Below are 20426 nucleotides of genomic sequence, written 5' to 3' on the forward strand. Positions count from 1 at the left end.
TTGGTTGTGTTTTCAGTTTCCAGTTAGGGTGAGTAGATGCATATGCATGTTGCATCTCCCTACAGAATGTGTCTCATAAACATGTGCTTAACTTGCTTCTTGTTTCTCTGAACTTATAAACAGGAACTTGATACTAGAGTTCTCAACCTGTAGGCCATGACTTCTTTGGAATTAAAAGACCATTTCACAGGGGTTGCCTAAGATATAGGAAAATATATTTTCAGTAGTCTTGCTGCTTCGGGGACCAGCCTCTAGGCAGCTCAGTGTTTGGGGGGTAGGTGAAGCTAAGAGCTTTTTAGTCTGAGGGGGTTAGGAAAAAGACATTCACCTTAAAGTTAGGAGATCAGGAAACAAGCTTAAAGGGAAGAATTTTTCCTAATTTTATAACTTGCTAACATCAGAGAAATGAAATTTATAAAATTGAAAATAAACATACAAATGATAGAAATACAATAGGGATGTCATTGTTCACAAACACAAAATAAATTATATTTTATTAGTATTCTTACATAGAAATCAAACAGCATATACAAGAAAATAATCTTGAATATTACTTACAGTAGAATATTCCACAATAATTTCTAGAAAACCAAAACAATGTGGCAAACACGATTTCCTTTCCCATTTGCACATTTTGTTTTTTAAAAATATTAGATTTTTAAATTTTTGCTTATGGGTATTGATGTCTTGCACCACTTATCTATCTATATTCATATCCTCTGTTTTTGTGCTTGATGCCTGCTGAGGTTGAAAGAAAGTATCAGATATCCAGACCTGATTTTCAGCCACAATGCAAGTGCTCAGAACTGAACTATGTCCTCTTGAAAAGCAGCACATGCTATAACCTACTGAGCCATCTCTTCGGCTTCCTCTAAGATATATCATGCATTTCTTTCTACCTTCCAGGTCTCTTGGTTCTATACCACAGGTTTGCAGGTTTATCAGTAAGCCTAGACTATGAAAAAGGGATTTTTCTGAAAACACGTGGATTTAAACACAGTACTGTACTCTGTAGATAAAGAGAAAACAAAATAGAGGATTCTGCAAATGATTCACAACTGCCATTGGTTCAGAACAAAGAAAATACATAGGGACCATTTTCAGTTAATATAATGTGAATTCCACCACCTTTAATCACAGATCAATCAAAACTTAAGGACTGACATGGGACTGAGTGACTGAGATGACAGTATTTTACACTAGCGAGTTACTGAATTTATCATGGAACAAAGAGGCTTTATGCCGGCCAACAGAACACACATGAAGAAATAAAGTATCATGCAATGAACTTTTCTCCTCTGAGAGATGCGAGACCTATTCAAACACAGTCCTTACACTTGCAGCATTTCCCCCGAGCAAGGGAGACTACAGGGAAGTTATTTTCCACCACAAGAACTAGACTGCTGCAATTCTGCAGCATCCAGTCTCTACAAAGTTTGTTGAGCAAGATATAGGCATTGTCATTCCTCCTGAGAGAAGTACAAACCCATAAAATAGAATGTCATTGGATCTTCAACTTAAAATAGGGAGTGTCTGTGTTGGTACACTGCTTTAATTCACGCATTAAGGGGATAGAGACAAGTAATTTTCATGTAAGACCAGGCTTGGTCCACATGGTGAGTTCTGAGCAGGATAGGGCAACAGAGTGATTGAATGAAATAAAGCAAAAGTCAAACAATACCAAGTCAATTTGTCCATGTACACATGGGAAGACTTTTTTTACTGGACCAAAAGACAATTAGAGTCTATTTTTCTCTCACACTGGGTGATCAGAATTATTTAAAAGATACTTTTGAAATTTGTCCTAATATGTAATTTATTTACAACTGTAAAATATGTGGCTTGATATTTACTCACAGCATCGACAATCTGCATTTTCCCACACTCTAAGGTGTAACATTAAGAAGGCATCATGAGTTCTTAAAGAAGACAATATCTGAATGCTGCATTTAGATATTCTAATTCATACATCACAGAAGGCAAATAAACAATTATTAATAATTTTTAGTAAATGTTAATGTTTTCAACTATTGGTGTAGGGCTTGGTAAAATATATTTTCTGTATTTTCAGATTCTCAGATTCTATCTAATCTGCACTGGATTCTCCAGGGAATAATTTCCTTTTTTTTTCCCTCCCTCCCTCCCTCCCCCCTCCTTTTTTTTTCTGTTTCCAAGATAGGCTTTCTCTGTGTAACAGCCCTAGCTGTCCTGAAACTCGCTCTGTAGTCCAAGCTAGCCTCAAACTCAGATACACCTGCATCTGTTTCTCAACTGCTTGGGACTAAAGGTATGCATAACTACCACCCAGCATCATGGGAGAATTTCTAAGCAGCCATTGGAATACTAGTCACAAAAACAAATTTCACTCTCTTGAATAGGTAACTAGTAGAATGGCAAAGTTAGAAATTGTGGGTGAATTTAAATTCCAGGAGCTCTGTAATTGCCACAATAGCATGAGAACCCTGATTACAGATTATTCTTCTGTGACTATACTGGCAACCACAATATACATGAAAAGAATCCCAGTAACTCCAATTCATATGGTCTAAACATTACAGACAAGGGCGGATATCCACAACAGAATTTGACAGTCAGTGTCCTGCACAGCAGCAGAAAAACTAGTTAAACCCCTGGTTAGGTTACCCATGCCTGTTTCCCAGTCCTTCACCTCCACTGGGCTTCCGGCTCCCCCACTGCACTCCTGACTGTAACTCCTACAGAAGCCACACAAGGTGTCCTTCAGCTGAGGGGAGCTTTCCTGTCCCTACAAGATATGGAGATGACACCTGTGTTATTAGAGGTCCCTCTGGGAGTGCAGGGTTTTCTGGAACATCGTGCCCTGGTTCAGGTAACATGGCTCCTATCCACTTGCACAAATGAAATTGCTTCCGAAATTTCCAAACCCACAAAATCTAGGCTTCATTTCCCTATCACTCCTCAGATCAGGTGATTGTCCCAGCTCCACTGATACCTAATTTGTCCCACTCTGTGCAAACTACCTTCTCCACAGCTCTGTAGCTGTCAGACCTGTTCTACCCAGCTTCCCAGGTGTTGCTGCTATCTTACACCAGAACTTTGTATTAATGAGTACAGAACAAAGAAAATAATATTGTATGAGGGGTACAAGGTCAGATATCTTCATTGTACACGTTTATGAACTGACCCCTGGAAATCTTTGCTGAATTACATAGGAAAATAATCTAATGTCATTAAGCAGAGGCGTCTTGATATAGGGAACACCCAACATTGGCATCCCAAGTGTCTGTTGAGTTGGTTGAATTCTACAGACTGCTAAAGCCAGACCAGAAGATTAAATTTTCACTGTATCCTGCATCAGATTAATCATCCCTAAAACATCAGTAATTAGTACAAATTATCACATCGTCTTTGGCCAACAAGAGCATGAATAAACTCAAGATTGAACTAACCACTTGCGTTCACGTTTTACCAAACTCCAAAACTGAGAATACCAAATGTTCTCAAACAATACTTCTCTATTAGTTGAATAGGAGTATCTGCTTTTAATAAAATCCACAAAAAACTTAGGCAATGGTATGGTTTTTGCTCATTGTAACATGTTACCTTGTCTAAAGTCTAAACTTTTTGAGTCTTGCTGTTTTTAGTATCAATATTCTGATATAGTACTTTATAATTGGACTAAATATTTCACCATCTTTTTCAGTACTTCAGAATGCTCCCCCAGCACACCCTTGGGGATTTCTGAGCAGTATATGAGCATGTGCATCTTTTCTTGCTTATAGGTCATCTCTTTTTAAAGTTTTGTAGTCTCTTGATATTTGTATAGATGAATTCACACATGGAATTAAGCTGAATATATGTCTTTTTAAAGTACTTTCTTGAGTTTTATTTCATGTTGAATTTTCTGGTATGTCTGCAATATTGGCATTGTATAAAGAATTTAACAAATGGAATTTGATTCATTCACTGAGGCTCATAGAGTGGAATTTCAAGGTAAAATGGGATGTGATGATAGTACAATTGTGTTCAGTACTTACCCATGGACAGCAATGTACTGAGGGTTATTGGAGACTGACTGACTTGTGGAGTCTATACATGAGTTAACGATCATGCATAAGCATAGCCCAGTTTGGATGATGTCCTTCAATAACACAGGCTTGCACTAATATTTTCATTTGTCCCATTGCAGACCACTCACTGTCCTTCATGAATGCAAGGGAGAGTTGTCTTCTTTCTTGGGCTCCCTAATCCTCAACATTCTGTCGGTGTTGAGCCCCTTTCTGTGGGACTATGTACTACTATAATAGTAAGTCTGGAGCAGTGAGGACAAACAATCTGCCCTACTTTAGTTGAATCATGAAATACCAAACCAGCACAAAATACAGCTTATGAACACTGGACACCCAGAGAATACTACACACCTGTAGGCATATCTACATGTATTGTATCTTACTGGCTCAATTATTCTAAACAGCAAGACTGGTATAAGTTTCTTCAATGGAATTAAGCATAGTGATTCCTGACATTTTGTATTCATTATGAATTATTTGACAGTGAGAAAGTAAAACATTTTAATGAAAAATTTCCTACATTAGTCACATTTGCAGAATTTTTCTGAAATAAGTCTAGATTTTGTTTCCTAAGATTAGAACATTACTCAAAGGCTTTCACACATTTCTCATGCACATAATAATTCCCTAGAGTGGATGCTGTAGTGGTCCATAAGGACAGAGTTTAGATAAAGCATATGCCATATTACTTAGTATAGAAAGTTGTGTCTTCAGTATGTATTTCTTGATGTTTTCTTAGACCTGAGAGACAGGTAAAGAGTTTGTTATATACATTGCATTTATAAGGTTTCTCTCCTGTATCAACTCTTTGATGAGTTCTAAGGTGGGCTTCCTGGATAAGGGATTGGCCAAATTCACTGCACTGGTAAGATTTCTTCCAGTATGAATTTTCTGATGTTTTCTAAGAACTGAGCCACCAGCAAAACATTTGTCACATTCACTACATTTGTAAGGTTTCTCCCCTGTATGAAGCCTCTGATGTGTTCTAAGATGGTCTTTCTGGATGAAACATTTGTCACAGTAACTACATTTGTATGGTTTCTCTCCTGTATGGATTTTCTGATGTGTTCTAAGATTGGCTTTCTGGATGAAGCATTTGTCACATTCACTGCATTTGAAAGGTTTCTCTCCTGTGTGGATTCTTTGATGTCTTCTCAGGTGGGCTTTGCGGATAAAACACTTGTCACATTCGTTGCATTTGTAAGGTTTTTCTCCAGTATGACATTTCTGATGCTTCCTAAGATCTGAGCCAACGGTAAAGGATTTTCCACATTCGCTACATTTGTAAGGTTTTTCTCCTGTATGAATTCTCTGATGAGTTCTAAGATTGGCTTTCTGGATAAAGCATTTCTCACACTCACTACATTTGTAAGGCTTCTCTCCTGAATGAATTCTCTGGTGTCTTCTAAGGTTGGCTTTTCGGATAAAGCATTTGTCACAGTCACTGCATTTGTAAGGCTTCTCTCCAGTATGAATTTTCTGATGTGTTCGAAGATCTGAGCCAACAGTAAAGCATTTCTCACATTCAGCGCATTTGTAAGGCTTCTCTCCTGTATGAATTCTCTGATGTTTTTTAAGCTTGGCTTTCTGGATAAAGCATTTGTCACAGTCACTACATTTGTATGGTTTCTCTCCAGTATGAATTTTCTGATGCATTCTAAGATCTGAGCCAACGGTAAAGGATTTCTCACATTCACTACATTTGTAAGGTTTCTCACCTGTATGAGTCTTCTGATGTCTTCTAAGGTGAGCTTGCTGGATAAAGCATTTGTGACATTCACTGCATTTGTAAGGTTTCTCTCCCGTGTGAATTCTTTGATGTATTCTAAGAGATGAGCCAACAGTAAAGGATTTCCCACATTCACTACATTTGTAAGTTTTTTCTCCTGTGTGAGTTTTTTGATGTGTTTTAAGCTGGGATTTCTGGATAAAGCATTTGTCACATTCACCACATATATAAGATTTCTCTCCTGTATGAATTCTTTGATGTCTTTGAAGACCTGAGGAGGTGGAAAGGGATTTACCACATTCATTACATCTGTAAAGTTTCTTTCCACTGTGGGTTCTGTAATGGTATTCAAGGTGTGACAATGTATAGAAGGACTTACTACATTGTTTACATTCATAAGGCCTCTCTCCTCCATGAATATTCTGATGTTTTTTAAGACCTAAGTAGCAGATGAAGGGTTTTCTACAATCATTACATTTGTAAGTCTCCTCTCCAGTATGACGTCCCAATGAATGATAAAAGCACTTACCACATTCTGTACATTTGTAGGATTTCTCTCCATAATGGATTTTGTAATGTACTTTGTGGTGTGACAAATAGAGAAAGGACTTGCTACATTCTGTAAACTTGTAGTGTTTCTCTCCAGGATGAGGTCTCTGATGTCTACGGAGGCTCAAATAGGTCCTGAAACATTTCCCACATTTCCTGCATTGGTATGGTTTTTCTCCCCTATGGATTTGTTTCACCTTTAATTTATGTTTAGAGTTAAAAACTTCATCATACTCTGTATTTTTGTGTTCTTTCTTTCCAGTCTGGATTCGTTGATATTGGCTAATGATAGGACACAAATTTAAACACTCCCCATAATTTTTATATTTATATTGTTCTTCTGCGGTGATCCCACTTTTATATCCCTTAGGGTCTGATGATTTATTAGAGGCATCACTCTGGTTACCACTCCTGTACTCCTTGCAGTTTTCTGTAGCATCACTTGTGTTATCAGGCACAACTTGGAAGGATTTATGAATCATTTTGCCAAGCTTATAACAATTGTAAGAGTTCTCTTGGGTATTCACATGTTGATGCACAATATGCTTTGAACCTTGATCCAAGGCTTTCTCGTATTTACCACATACGCAATGGTTCTCTGGAAAATTAGTACAATTAGGGATTAATAAGGATTGGAGCTCGATTAAACACATTCAACGAGTGAGGCATCCTTCAGTTCTCTAAGACGAATGAATTGGCAATTCTTAGGAACAGAACTCTCACCAGATACCTTTTATATTTTAATATCATTAAATAAATACACAGAAGAACCTATACCCTGATCACCATCAAACTACAAGGATCAATAATAGCCTTCTCTCATTGTTACCTAATCTGCATGCCTTGCAGAAGGTTGAACAAAATGGTGAAAAGGCAATGAAGTACTTTGAGAAAGGAGCTCTTCTACTGATCATATGGAGAATGCTTCCCTTTTGGTTGCTATTTATATTTTTGAAAGAGTCACACTGTGTGGCCTTCATCAGCTAGGAACTCATTATGTAATCCAGGCTGACCTGGAACTCACCAGACCCACTTGTTTCAGCCTCCCTAGCAATGAGATTAAAATCATGCAGTGCCAGGACTAGAGACCATATCTCAAAAAAAAATTTAAAAAAAGAACAAAACTAACCACATGCACACCAACAGCTTCTTCTCTCTACAAAAATCTCTCCATTCTTTTAAAAATCAGAAATAGGTGAATAGCTTAATCCAAGAGTAAAATCAAAATATTCCAACTGAATACTCAATTATCTGTGAACACTGAACTTAGGGTTAAAAATCATATGATACTGTTGGAAAGATTATATATTATAGAGTTTTGGTTATTTTTGCTGAGAAGACTAAAAATATGAAGCTATGTTTATTATTATTAGAATTTTCCTACTTTCTATCAGTCTCTAGATAAGCCAGAGAGTTTATACAACTACAAAGTAGGTAAATACAAAGGATAAATGAAGAATTCTACAAGTCATGCATGCTTACCTATAAAAACTAGATTGCTGTAATTCTCCCACATTACGTCCATGTAAAGAGCCCTTTGAGAAGAGTCTAGACATTCCCACTCCTCCTGGGAAAAGTCCACAGACACATTGCTGAATGTCAACAAACTCTGCAAAGGAAAATTACACATTTACCATGTGCTACTTGACAATATGCTTTCCTGGGTAAAAAGAGACCTAAGAAATTAGAGACACTTTCATGATATAAATGAGGCAGGGCATTATTCAAAGACAAAAGTTTTCTAACAATGCTGTAGAGAAACCCTGTCTTGAAAAAAAAAAAAAAAAAAAAAAAACCAATGCAGATATACTCTCATATGCATAATAAAAACTTCCCTTTATAAGTCAGAAATGGAAACCTGCCTATTGCCATCTCTCTGCAGAATTTCTACATATGTAAAACATAGCTTCAGGGGAAGGAACATATAGGGTAGGATAGCCTTTTTCCCTAAAAGAAGAGAGCAATGTAATCAAGAGGGACATTCATTTATGTTTGAAAATTTATGTCCTATGTATAGAGCCAAATCAATATGTCTAGAAAATTCTTCCTAATATATTTCACATGATACAATATAGAGGTGGAGAAAGATTGCTTAAACATTATGTGAAAATTAAAACAAAAACTGAGAAAATACTTATCTTTTGAGAACTTACCACTGAGCATTGTTATCAAAAGCATGATATGATCAGGACCTCTCCTGAGACAATTAGTTTTCAGATGTCAACACATCCATAGTTGTATCATCACTATTTGATATCAAATATCAAAGAAAGTATCCACTAAACTGCAATCTGCATCTCCTCTCAGAAACATCAGTTTTACCGCAAAAGCAAGCCTCAGATTTATTCTGTCATCTGTGTTCTCTAGGGTGCTGAAATATTTACTACTAGAATTCAAGACTGAGTCTCTTCTGTTTCTACTTTTCCTAAAATTGCTCAGTGAGGGAAGCCAAAAGGCCCATGTGTTTCTAAGGCTACTTTCATAATATGGTTCTAGAAACCTTGTCATCCCTGAAATTCAACCTAGGTGGCACATGAGACCTTCTTCCTCCTACTATATAAGGACAAAAGTCAACCTCAACTGGGCATCAATTCTTTGCTCATCATTTACAATGGAATCTCTTTTAAAGTTAGAGATCTTAAGTCCATGAAAAACAAAGGTCCACACAGTATTATGGGAGGATACATTGAGGACAAGGCTGTGCTAGGTAGGTGACAAAATTTAAAGGTTTAATCTGAATTCTCGAAAAAGAAAAGGAAGAAAAAAATCAGAGGAAATAAACACTTTACCAGAGTCAGGGAATTTAAGGCTTACATGGATCCGATTAAAAAACAATTTTTGCTCTTGTCTCGTTTCTCTTGCCTCCTCTTATCTTTACTCCAACATGGTCTTTCACTCTTTTTGCTCTGCCCCTACCCCAGTAAATCTCTTGCACTAACTGTTGTGTGTGGCGCTGTTCTTGTGTGACGATGGACTGCCAGCCTGAGCCTATAGTGTTCTGTCCTCCTCTGAGTACCGGGGATGCCTGAGGCTCTCAAGATTTGGACTTCTCTCTGCAGCATCCTTGGGAACTGTCATATACCTCTTCCATTGGCATGTCCTTGGGAGACCCTCTGACCACTCCTTTCAAATCAAATCTGGGCTCAATGTACCTTGGACCAAGTGGTCAGGGAACTGAGAAAAAAAACCTATACTTTCTTTTTCTTTGTTTATGTATGGATCACTTGTCTGTGAGTGAATCTGATTCTTCCTGCATTACTTTCCACGTGGACATGTGTGCTTGTCTGGCTCCTGCGGCCAGCTACTGCTTTCTCCCATCTGCCAGAAGCCTGGGAGATGCACAGCTTAAGCTCCAGCCCACTGTATTCTCCACATGGCTCTGGTTTTGTGGCCTGCTGCTCCATGGGCTCCCCTTCCTTCTGACCCTTCCTGGTTTTCTCTCACTCTGCAGCCAGACTGCAGATCCACTGTGCTATCTCTGTTTTCTGCAATCCTGCAGCTCGTTTTCCCTCTCAACTTCCTCTTGGAACTTATAAGAACAAATTTGCACAGTCTTCCACTTTGTGACCCACTCTCTCTTCCTCCACGAATTTAGATTTTATAATAATATCTTGGCCTCAATACAAATCAATGGCCCAAACCGGCAAACTTGATTTCCAAATTCTCACAAATCGTCAGCAAATGCTACGGCCACAGACAAAAGGTCTCCAAATATCTTATACTTAAACAGGCATGCTCTGCTATACTTCCAAAGTCCCTTACCTGCAAGGCTCTATCTTCCCACTGCAAACATCATTTATCTCTATAATTTCTTTGCACTTTGCTCTCATGAAAATAATAATATCTGAAGATTATGCTGTAATCTTGGTCTCAGAATTTGTAAATTACTCATTGGGTATGGTTTAAAATGTATATAATTTGTAACAAAATTTTGCTTTAAACTTACAACAAAAGGCTTCTCCCACCAAAACAGTTACTGTAATGTTCTGTATCTTTAAGAGACAAGCCACCCCCACTCCCTTCCTGCTTGTAGCCTTAGTCTCTCTCTTTTCTCTCTGTCTCCCTCTCAGACAGGCAGCTCTCCCCCTCCTCTTCTCCCCTTTTCCGTTCCCCTCCATAACCCACCTAATAAATATCTAACCTCACTCTGCATGGTATGCCTATCCGTTTGTCGTTTGTCACTGTCGGAGATAAGCCACCTTTGGAGACCTCCGCTGATCTCATGCACAGTCCTTGCCTAGGACTGGCTGCTCCCGGGACCCACTGTCTGCCGCTGCCGGGATTCCGCAGCAAGCTGCTGGGGACTTGCAGCACTGGTTGCCTGCAGCCACATGTCCCCTGCCCGGAACCAACCACAGCTCAGGGACCTAGGGCTGGAGCTCTCAGGGCCCACTACCACCACTTGGGGACCTGCAGCAATCTTTAATAATCATTACAGTTACATCATCACCTGTCACCAGGTGCCTTTCCGCTGTCAGCTATGCGACATGGGCACCCTTTAAAAGTGCCCACCAGAGCATAGCTTGCTCTCCTATCTCATTTCTGTTATCTCCTCTTTTCTCTCTTGCCACCTCTTGTCCCCACTCCAGCAAGTCTTTCACATTTTCACTTTCTCCCTCCCCTCTTGAACAAACTCTGTTGCATGTCGTGTGTTTCCTTAGTGGCCTACCTTGGTGGATCCCACCAAAAAGTATTCACTTTGCTTCCTTTTATAAAAAATTTATCCTTTCATTTTTATCTATATATCTTTAAAAATAAGTAAGATTTTGTTTGGGTTTGCCTATAGTTTTAAATTATGCATACCACCCCGACTGTTTTTGCAATAATAGCATTCTTTTTAAACTTTAAAGAAACGGTCAAGTCTGTGATTATGGATGGTCCTCATAGGTTTTATCGGATGTCACTCTTCTGCCTTCTAATGCTCCATAGTGCTGATCTCCCTAAAGGCATTGTTTGTGTCATCCCGGACTGCGCTGCTGTTGCTGTCTCTCTCTACACAGCTTAATGGCTGCAGCCTTGGCTCAGAGAAACCTCTCTCCCTCATTCCCAGGCTTTGTTGAGATCCTGATCTTCAGGACACAGGCTCTGTCTTCCTGAAGGGGTGAATGTGGCAGCCTGGAGATATGAGCTCTTAACGGGGTGAAACCTGACTTTGGAGAAATAGATGTGAAAAGGAAGCAGTCAGACACATTCGTCAGTCTGGTTAATTCCAATTTCTTCCCTGAGGGAGGCTTTTTCTTTCTTTCCAGTGTCTCCACTGGAGAGCATGGAGGAAGGCCTGAGTGTGATAAGTCCTGAGTGGGTGTGTGCTGTTGACGTGTGAGTTGGCATGTCAAGGACCAATGTCTCAGCCCTGTGGGAGTGTCAAAGCTCATAGGAATGCCAAAGCCTTCCTTGGATCTCAGTATGAACGTGAACAGTTTGTGCAGAGAATGCCCACCATAGCTTTCTCTCCACGATGCACAGCTTTCCTCCTGGGATGCATGGCTTTCTCCCTGGGATATTTACTACTTGAAGACGTCCCTCAGAGAAACAGCTCCTCCCGAGATGAGGCAAACTTGCCTCCTTACCCAGCTGTATGTAATAAACACACTGAGCTTCCAGGGCTGCTGTGGCTTGTCCATTAGAGGGCCCACACCATCCAAAAACTAAAAACAATTTTCAAAGAAATGTGGACATGACACTGACCTGTGGTGGATTTACAGGAGAACCATCCATTCTTTCGGTTGCTCTTCTCAGTCTCAGGAACAAAGACTGGCACTCTTCTTGATAATTCACATCAAGGTGTCAAAAGTAACAAGCTAAAATGAATACAATCCTGTTACAAATAGTGCTAAACAACAATAAGGGAACTTCAAAGTCAAAGTGAAAAAGATACCAAAGGTTTTATCAACATTCTTATAGACAGGAAAGCATGGAAGGATATATTTAGAGTGATGAAAGAAAACAGCTGGATCTTATCACCGCACCCAGAAATGTTGGCTCTTAAAATTCATGGAGAAGGAAGTTCACTTGAAGAAAGTTACAAAATACAAAATATCACAGGTTACAAAATATACACTCAAACAACACTAAAGATCATAATTGGAGGTAACATATATATATAAATCAGAGAAACTGTCCATTACATCACAGGTAATAAAGACATTTTTTTTTAATTTTATTTATTTATTTATTNTGTTCCTGTGCTAGGTAGAGAAGTAGAGAAGACCTAAAAATGAATTTATTTCCCAGTTTTTCCATTATTAAACATCTTTGCGCCATCATCTAACTCCTAGATTGCCCATTTTTAGTGTCTGGTATTAAGAATGTTTTGTGAATTGTGTTTTGTCCAGTTGGGATGCATGGACTGTCACATGACAGTCTGTGTTAGATGCTCGGTTCTAGTGGAACAGCCAGTGGAATGTAAACATGAAATGCACTGTCTGATGGGATACAGTGTTGCATAGAGGCATTGTCATGGTCCTGGAGGAATGGTTGTTGTGGGATCCCATCACCTTTTTGGAGACTTCAGAGACTGCATTTTTTTTTTATTTATTAAAGATTTCTGTCTCTTCCCCGCCACCGCCTCCCATTTCCCTCCCCTCCCCCAGTCAAGTCCCCCTCCCTCGTCAGCCTGAAGAGCAGTCAGGGTTCCCTGCCCTGTGGGAAGTCCAAGGACCACCCACCTCCATCCAGGTCTAGTAAGGTGAGCATCCAAACTGCCTAGGCTCCCACAAAGCCAGTACGTGCAGTAGGATCAAAAACCCATTGCCATTGTTCATGGCAATAAAGACATTTTACACAAAGAATAGAATAGAGAAGAACTGGGTGTAAGATATAAAACCCAACTCAAAAAAAAAAAAACTTTTTCCCCCCTCCTCCCTCTCCTCTCCCCCTCCCTCCCACTCCTCTCCCCCTTCCTCTCCAGTTATGCTATGATTACCACTGATTAATGAAGAACTGATTTGTGCCTATAGCAGAACTATAGGGGAACAGTACTAGATGGGGAAAACTAAACTGAATGCTGGGAGAAAGGACACAGAGTCAAAGAGAAGCCATGGAGCTGCCGCCAAAGACAGACATACTGAAACTTTGCTGGTAGGCCACGACCTCGTGGTAATGCACAGATTAATGGAAATGGGTTAAATTAAGATGTACGAGTTAGCAATAAGAAGTCAGAGCTAATGGGCCAAGCAATATTTTAATTAATTTAGTTTCTGTGTGATTATTTCAGGGCTAAGCAGGACTAGCGGCCTCCCTCCAACATTCAGGCTTTCTAAACATTCTAAAACGTGCAATTTGGACTTTATCTCAAAATTCCTTAATATCTTTGGTTCATGGTATTAAATGTTGACAATAGTATTAGCAGAAACTGTTCCATGTAAGGAGAAACATAAATATAACACAATGTAGTTTTTAAATAGTATCTAATCAGCAGCAGAATCTAGTGAAGAGAGACTGTAAGTTCTGGGTAAGAAATGCCAGAACCGAGGTTGTGGGGTCCCCTGTAGAACACCCAGATAAGCTAAAGTAGGAAGAAGACTCTTTAAAATGCATTAGCGTTTTATGACTTTTATTTTATTGTAATTATTGGCATTATTGAATGCCTGTGTGTGTGTGGGGGGGGATCCTTCCAAAAAGGTGAATGAGTTAAGAATCTCGTGGTCAAACAGTGTCAAGAACAATGATGTGCAAAAAGTACCTAGTGAGTAAATGGATATATCCAATGTCTCAAGTCTATGGAGAGGAAGTGTTGCGGGAGGTCTTTCCGCCCCTCCAACCAATAGCTGCTGTGATACCAGCCCATTGGGGCGTGGTCTCTCTCCCTTTAAAAAAGCGGATATTTCCTCTGCTCGCTCTCTTCTCTTCCTGCTCCGCTGAAGACTAGACTCCCTTCCTGGTTGTGCAGATGGATGTTGTCTGGGATTGTGATCTGTAAGTTTTTTTCCCCTTTAAATAAATAACACCCTATTAATCATAAAAAAAAAAAAAACAGCAAACCATTATTTCTAACTGGAGGAAAGAAAAATATACCAGTAATTTTAGCAACCAGAATATTATTTAAAAAATCGTATCAGAAATAAAAATCCTGTACTATGAAAATTTCAACAGAAATGGGACTGTCAAGATTTTGTGATGAAGTCCTATAGAAAGCTGAGCAGAACTTTAGATGATTAAATAAGTCTGCTGCTAAAGCAGTAACTCAGAATCAGTCCCTTACTTTATCAATTATTTATCATTCTTTCCTTCCTCTTTATCTCCAGCTAGAAATATACGTCAATTACAGAAATTCATTCATGCAAAAGTTTATGCAACAATCTGTAACTCCTTATTTACAAGAAATTATAGACATAATGATGGAAATGACTCATGTTAAAGAACTCACTAATAAAGAGCCTATAGAAATCATTGTGTCACTGGGTGGTGGTGGCACACGCCTTTAATCCCAGCACCTAGCCTATAATCAATCCAATCCCACATCCCTAGAGGGTAGCATAAAAACACGGTCAATATAGGCAGAGCAATATGTCTTTACTAGAACACAGCTATCCTACATCAACAGGCCCTGAATATCCCAACATAGCAGAAGCACAAGAAGAAAGATCTTAAAGCCGTCTGTATGAAGATGATGGAGGTCCTTAAGTGGACATGATTAAATCCCTTAAAGAAATCCAGTAAAATACAGTGTAAGGAAATAATTAGAACTCTTCAAGACTTGAAAATGGAAACAGAATCAAATAAAATACAGACTGAGGAAATTCTGAAAATAAAAAACAAACTAGAAATTCAAAAAGAACTACAGAGGAAAGCTTCATGAAAAGAATATAAGGGCTGGAGAATTTACATCGGTCAAAATGTTAAATCTAAAAAACTCCTGAAAGGAAATATCTAGGAAATCTGCAACACGATGAAAAGATGAAACCTATGAATAACAGGGATAGAGAAAGAGAAGAAATGCAGCTTTTATGTTTTCAATATAATCATAGAACATAAGGTTTCTATCCTAAAGAAGGAAATGCTTATAAAAGAACAAGCATACAGAATAACAAATACATTGGGCCATAAAAGAAAGACCCCGTGTCACATAAAAACCAAAACATAAAGCATACAGATCAACAAAAGACTATTGAAAGCTGCAGGAGAAAAAGGCCAAATAACATCTAGTAGGCAGACCTACTAGAATTATACCAGACTTCTCAACGGAAACTCTAAAACCCAGAAGGTCATGGACAGATGTATTGCAAACCCTAAGAGACCAGAGTTGCCACTCCAGACTACTTTACCCAGCAAAACTTTCAATCAATATCAAAGGAAAAAATAATATCTTCTACCATAAAGACAAATTTAAACAACATCTATAGACAATAGATAAAACCAGCCCTACAGAAGGTACTAGAATGAAAATGTCAACCTAAGGAGGTAAACCATACCCATAAAAATACAGGGAATAAACTCAGACCAGTCAAAGCAAAGGAAGGGAAACACACACACACACACATTAGATAAGTCTGATACTTTGTTACTGTTCTATTTATTTAATTACAACCAGACAGTAAACAAAAACATGTTGTTGTTGTTTTTTTAAATGAAGAAAACAAAGGGAAAAACCAACCAAGCAGAAGAGACCTCTAAAATGAAAACTTGAATTCAGTAAAGGGATTGAGAAAGACACAAGGTGGGAAAATCTTGCATGCACCTGTAATACGATATATTATTATAAAATTATCAGTGTTAAAAGATTTATATGATTAACTCAAAATCCAGTACAATCAAGCTCCCCATGATTACTTCAGAGATACAGAAAAGAGAATCCTACAAATCTACATGGAAACACAAAGACCCTAAGAGCAACCCCAGGAACACAGAGCAGAGTTTCAATCATCCCAGCTGTGATTTCTGACGACAGTGCAGAGAGACACAGAGCAGCAGCTCCTTGGGAATGACAGAAGAGTAAACACACAACACAGTAAGAGAAGCAAATATAGAACACAGTCAAATTTCAATAGAAAGGCAAAAACATAAACTATAGAATAGACAGCCTCATCAACCAATGGTATTGGGAAAAGTAAATAGCCAAATATAAAAGAATGAAACTAGGTCCAGTGAATTTCAATTCACAACTCCAGTGACTTGTGAAGTCTGCAGCATAGCACAAGGGGGAATAAGTCCATATATAGATATAGGGATATAGTTTCTGGACAGCACAACAAATTAACAAGACACAAGAACAATAAGCAACAAACAGGATTGAATGCAATTAAAATCTTGTGTGGAAATGGTAATAATTAAATTATGAAGTACAGTCTACAGAATGGAGAAACTTGTTAGCAAACTTTTCATAGTATAACACATAAACACACAGATTTTTTTATCAAGAATTAAAAAACACAAAGTAAATAAATAATACTACAATCAAGAAGCAAAAAAAAGGAGCATGCTCAAAGTAATTTTAACAGACAAAATGTACGTATTACATGCTCCACACTTTTAGCCATGAAACTTTTACTTTAAATATAAGGATACAAAATGCTATGAGTGAAGGAAGTGTTTTAATAGATATGCTGTGATGAGGGCTGGTTATAATTGTGGTAGGTAAAATAAAAAGCCATATCTACTGTAAAAAAAATTTAACAAATGATCAAGTGGTCCATTTGCGAGGAAGCTATGTGATCAATATGAATACATTTCACAAAGGTTTCCAAATACACGAAGCCATCAATGTCAGAACTGTAGGAAGCAAATAACCTCCTTGCAATGCAGGGAGGTTTCAACATCCTTCATTCAGTGATGCTGGAAATCTGACAGGACATTAGTGAGAAAGATAACTTCAACCCTAGTAAAGATCACTCTCTATAAAGTGTCTTCTTCAATAACTTGCACTGCTAACATCAATAGTATACAGAAACAGAAGAACACATAAAAGACACGGGAACACTGACTCACTAGTAGCATGTTCACATGCAAACATGGGAAGAAATGTAAAAGAATGTATGTATTCTGTAAAGATTCTAAGTAATTAAGGCACTCATCATACGAAGAGAGAAATTATGAGAAACCACAAAGACTTCAAAAATTATAAGGTAAGGATCAAATCCAGAGATGGCTTTAAAATATATAAAAATTATAGGAATGCAATCTGTTCAGAGTTGACATGAAGACAGATGACAGGAAACATCAACAGAAAGACAGCGCAGTAAGAGTTGAATACTCTGAAGAGATATTAAACAAATCTTAACAAAATCCTGCTGGCATTATTTTAAGGAATGAAGAAAATAACTCTAAGACACTGAAGGAATTAGAAAATGCTTAAAAAAAAATGAGAACAGGAAAAACCAAGAGGCATCAGTGGTTCTAACTAAACATTATATCCAAATTATAGTAATGAAAACATTTACAACTGGTATGAAGGCATGATCAGCAATGTGAATGGAAGAGGGACAGCATCACTCATATGCAAAATCAAATAAAATTTTAGCTGCTATTGAATCTTTCAAAGAGTCTTCGAATACCTACAATAGGATGATCCCGAGGTTATCCTCAGTGGAATGATCTAGAATCAGACTGAATGAAACAGAATGTGGCAAAGCCAACTTCCAGTTCTTCTTCTGCTGTCGCTCGAGTCCCTCCCCTTCACCTCCTCCTCAGTGACTCCTGCACACCTGGAGCCTTTGCCACCGTCTCCTCTCTCTACACCAGCCAGGGCTCGTGGTTCTAACTGACAGGTGAGCAGGACTGGTTGAGCAGTGGAAGACCTGCATAAGGGAAAGCCGTTCTTCAAAAAGCACCTGGAACTTTCCATGGAACAAACATGAAAGATGCTGACACCTGCAAAAGGAGCGAGAATACCAGGTAAAATGTCTTTCTCTGAGGATTTCACTTTACTCTCTGAGAGGCGAGACTCTTTCACACACAGCTTCCATACATGCAGAGTAGTTTTCCCAGGAACCCTGAGCAGGAGAAAGGAGACTGAAAAAAAAAATTTTTTTTTTCACCCACAGAAACCAGACTCTTGTGTTTCTTCAACAGGAGATCTCTGTATAGAGCCTTGTGAGCAGGGTCTAGGCATTCCCACTCCTCCTGCAAGAAAGAAGCCCACAGTCACAGCACAGCATGTCAACAAACTGTGAAATAAAAAATAACTATTTAGTCACATCTGCATGGACAGAGTGCTTTCCTTGAACTATGGGGCCATTTTTCTGATCTAAGTGAGTGAGCATAAATATTCAAAAAAATGCTTTCTACCTTTGTTTTCACCTGTATTGAGTGTTCTAACTATAAAATAGTGTGGGCTGATATTAACCCACAACATCCATAGAGGGCTTATAACATTAATATCTAAGCATATGAGGATACATTTGTGGATGCTGCATGTGCACCAGAGAGTGCATACCTTTCAGATGTTAAATTAGTAGGGGTTAAAGTTTGCGTTGTAAAAGTTAGTGTTCACAATCATTGTTGCAGAACTTGATAAAGTATTGTTATGAGTAGCCCACCAGAGATTAGCACTCGAACAGTTTGTAGCCAACCCAAAACAGACTCCATTTATTCCAGTCATCTGAGACCATACCCAAGTGTTCAGGGTCCTAGGCGAGGCTCCATGCATCCAGAACATGGGATTTTTAAGGGCAGAGGCCTAGGTGTAGGTGTCTTGCTTGGCAGTTACAGGGGAACTTCTGCAGTATCCGCAGTTTGAAGCAAGCAGTTTTTTAACAGGAGCTCAGATAGGACGTTACCCTCCCTAAAGAGCTGGGGTGAAAGGTCATCTGGAGAAGGTTCTCCACAGTTTTAACAAAGGCTAAATCAGAAAGGTTAGGTAGGACATCCTGACCTTTGGTTCCTCGGATAGAGCTGGGTAGTTTTCCATGGGATTCTTCATCAAGGAAATCAAATTCGAGTTAACCCTGGAAACAGCTTCAGCAAGAATACAAGATGGAAGAACCTCTGCTCTGTCTTGATCCTGTCACAGTGTATTTTCTGATTCAACCAAACCTGCACTGGTTCCTCATGTGACTAAAACCTACAAAGCTCTCTGGGTGCCTAGTCCTAGGGAATGCACGCATGAATTTAAATTTCAAGAGCTTTGTAACGGCTGCAATGATAGCAAAGAGAACCCTGTTTGGTAGACAGCATACAATGCAAACGCTCTACCAGGTTATTTTATGAAAATATTCTCACAACAATAACATAAATCAAAAAAAAAAATCAGGATGAGTCCTAGTTCATAGGATCCCAAACTTCCAGACAATGGTTAAGATTCCCACGACAGAAGTGTGAGAGTGGCGTCCTTTAAGAGCAGCCTCAGCGAGCACAACCCTGCTCGGTTCTCGCAGTTCCCAGCCCCGCAGCTCCTCTGACCTGGGAGGTTCCAGCGCCGCCGGGCTGCGGTTCCCGCCACTCCGCTGCTGACAGGTGACTTTCCTAGGACACCCCACGTGGCACCTGTGGCTACCGTGAATTTTCAGGCTCGCCTACAGAAGCCAGTGTCCTCCGCCCCGGAATCGGGAGCACGGAACTGCCAGGTCCCACAGTGAATGGTGGATTTTCCTGTCACTCTGGCACGGCTCCTTGGAGCGCCTCCATGGCCCCGCCCACTACGCACCGGTTCCGGTTACGTGGTTCCTCTACGTCCGAGTACGCAGACACTTTCTCTTTCTTAATTAGTTTCCCCAAATCCATCTAGGTTTTTTTCCTTTTACCATCTCTCATCTGATCAGGCGAACGTCCCCACCTGCGAAGACCCTCTCCTCCCACTCCGTCTCAGGCCGCCTTCCACACAGCTCCAACTGTCAGGCTGCCCTGGACCCGCTCTGCACAGCCTCCCCACATGCTTGCTGCCAGCCTAGAGCAGATCTGGATCTAGGAGGACGCTGCAATCAGTTGTCTGACCTTGTGATCTGACCCCTTCAGATACAAGTTTCCAGCCTAGATTCTCATCTTGGAATAATAGCCTCCTAGGTTAAGAAGGTACAGCAAGAGACAATCAGCACCCTAAATTCTTATTATCAAGTCCTATTCCAGAACAAATTAAAGACAAAATGTCTTTTGACTCAAATCTCAAACCATAGCTCTGCCCCTTAAGGAAAGCACTTTGAATGATATCCAAGATACAGAACTCA

General features: G+C 39.3%; 1 protein-coding gene across 5 annotated transcripts; it reads right to left on the reverse strand.

Annotated features, from left to right (window-relative positions):
* Window positions 1-332: 332 nt before the first annotated feature.
* LOC126494999 (zinc finger protein 420-like) lies at window positions 333-19837 on the reverse strand. 5 transcript variants are annotated; one of them, XM_050132616.1, is made up of 6 exons: window positions 19666-19837; window positions 18307-18387; window positions 17824-18135; window positions 12016-12128; window positions 7810-7936; window positions 334-6925 (listed from the first exon to the last, which is right to left on the reverse strand). In XM_050132616.1, the coding sequence occupies exons 4-6, from the start codon at window positions 12043-12045 to the stop codon at window positions 4785-4787; spliced, it is 2298 nt and encodes a 765-aa protein (XP_049988573.1). In that variant the 5' UTR covers window positions 12046-12128; window positions 17824-18135; window positions 18307-18387; window positions 19666-19837; the 3' UTR covers window positions 334-4784. The 5 variants fall into 5 exon arrangements, with proteins under 5 accessions (XP_049988570.1, XP_049988573.1, XP_049988572.1 ...); XM_050132615.1 differs by having other exon boundaries at window positions 19139-19837; XM_050132617.1 differs by lacking the exon at window positions 18307-18387.
* Between the last annotated feature and the right edge of the window lie 589 nt (window positions 19838-20426).

Source organism: Alexandromys fortis, unplaced genomic scaffold (genome assembly GCF_014885135.2).
Source record: "Alexandromys fortis isolate MF-2015 unplaced genomic scaffold, M_Fortis_MF-2015_v1.1 scaffold_433, whole genome shotgun sequence".
NCBI classification, from domain to species: Eukaryota; Metazoa; Chordata; class Mammalia; order Rodentia; family Cricetidae; genus Alexandromys; species Alexandromys fortis.